The sequence below is a fragment of the Sceloporus occidentalis genome, unplaced genomic scaffold (assembly GCF_023333645.1).
Source record: "Sceloporus occidentalis isolate IW3139 unplaced genomic scaffold, rSceOcc1.0.p SCAF_11, whole genome shotgun sequence".
Lineage (NCBI taxonomy): Eukaryota > Metazoa > Chordata > Lepidosauria > Squamata > Phrynosomatidae > Sceloporus > Sceloporus occidentalis.
The window spans coordinates 6,784,108-6,785,823 of NW_028316991.1; the positions used below are offsets into that span (position 1 = coordinate 6,784,108).

At 36.8% G+C, this 1,716-nt stretch overlaps 1 protein-coding gene across 1 annotated transcript; it reads right to left on the minus strand.

Moving 5' to 3' along the window:
• Positions 1–568: 568 nt before the first annotated feature.
• Positions 569–1,489, minus strand: LOC149305490 (peroxisome biogenesis factor 2). Its single transcript, XM_089477615.1, has one exon. It carries the CDS (start codon positions 1,487–1,489, stop codon positions 569–571), a length of 921 nt encoding a protein of 306 aa, XP_089333741.1.
• Between the last annotated feature and the right edge of the window lie 227 nt (positions 1,490–1,716).

Genomic DNA, 1,716 nt, shown 5'->3' on the forward strand with positions numbered 1-1,716 from the left:
TGCATAATCCTACTTGTTTTTATCTTAAGCTTGAAGACCCTTCATCCGAGTTCTACGTGATCAGGCCAAACGCAGATGCGCTGCAGCCGCAGCGACATAACATTACAGAGATTACATTGAAAATAACTTTGTACTCTGCTTAAACACTTTTGTAACTAAATGCACCATTAGAAAATTCCCAGTATTGATAAAGGTCCAAACCGTGCACAGAAAAAAATGTTTCATTAGGTAAAATTTTCCCTCATTCATATTTTTTTTTTGACTTGTAACACAAAAGAAGGCACTGGTGGCTGCTACAGAAACTTAAAAAGCTTCTGTGCTATTTCTTTGGGATTTATCTTAATGATATATATATATATATCCCAGCATTATCAATAAAAAATGGTTGCAGCCGATTAAAGGAGCACTCCAGCCATCAAATGCACTTTACTGCATATGAAAGATATGTGGTCCCTTTAAAATTGTCATGCTGCTCATTTTGCAATTTTGTGTAGGCTTTCCGTACTTTCCTTTGGGTCGATATGGTCATATTCATGTTCTTATCATGATTATACATAAAAGAAAGCATCTACAAAGTGTGTACTTCAGAAATTTCAATCTTAAATTCCAGTGGCTGTAGGTTGTGTACCTGTGAGCTGCACTTGGGGCACGTAAAATACATGTCAGACATAGAATGGCTTTTTATACAGTAATAACAAAAGACATGTGGACAGCCAATGGTATGAGGCATGGTAGGCCATTCCCCACACAAACAACATTCCTTGCAATGCACTGCTAACGAGGGGTCATTGCGAGTGTGCCCTTTGATAGGTTTACACCAAGAGAACAACTTTGACTTCAGTTTCTGAGTGTTAATTAGCGGCAAAAGAAAGATCAGGAATTCAGCAAACCCATGCCACATAATTTCTCTGTTCATATATTCAAATCCTATTTGCCGAACATTTTGAGGCTTGCTGAAAACTGAACGGATTCCTAGAAACCGCTCTGTCAATGTTGCAAACTTTCCTTGCTGTAGAAAGATTAAAACATTTAGAAGGCTGCTAAGCTTCAGAAGTCCAGACAGGAGACCAATGAAGTATTTTGTTTTCTGAAATGATAAGCCAAGGGGGTGGTTACTGAACAAATCGTACGACCTCTCCTCCAACCATTTGCCACCAATTGTGAATAGGGCAAACCATAATTTCTGCTGCTTATTCAATGGCCTGTACTTTTTAGTCTGCGCTAGATCATTTTTGTATTGGATATCCAAAATTGCCTGGCCAACTGTAGCATTCTTAGAGTACACAGTATATCTCCATAAGAAGAGCCATAAAAACGCTTTAAGTTCTGGTTCAAAACGGGTCAAAATTCCTGGTTTAAATCCTTGAAAACAATTGCTAAACTGGGACCAGATCAATTGCTCTAATGCCTTGTTTAACTCAATAGCATCCAGTTGACTTATTCTTAGCACAGGATTAATTTCTTCCATATTGGTTTTAGATGCTGCCATGTTGCCCGCTAAAAGGGAAAAAAGGATAATACATAGGAGTTATTTAACCTGAACATAATTTACTCATAGAAAATCAGATTTCATTAGTATACTTTGATTTCAGACTATAAGTTTATATATATATAAATCAGCTGACATTGATAAGGCACAGTTATTATTAATACCAAGGAAGCATTTTCACACATATTTCCTCTGTTTATACAAGGAGTAAAGTTCAAGGAAATTTA

Excerpts from the sequence above, each read along its gene's own strand:
- LOC149305490 (XM_089477615.1), bottom strand. The coding sequence starts at position 1,489 with ATGGCAGCATCTAAAACCAATATGGAAGAAATTAATCCTGTGCTAAGA.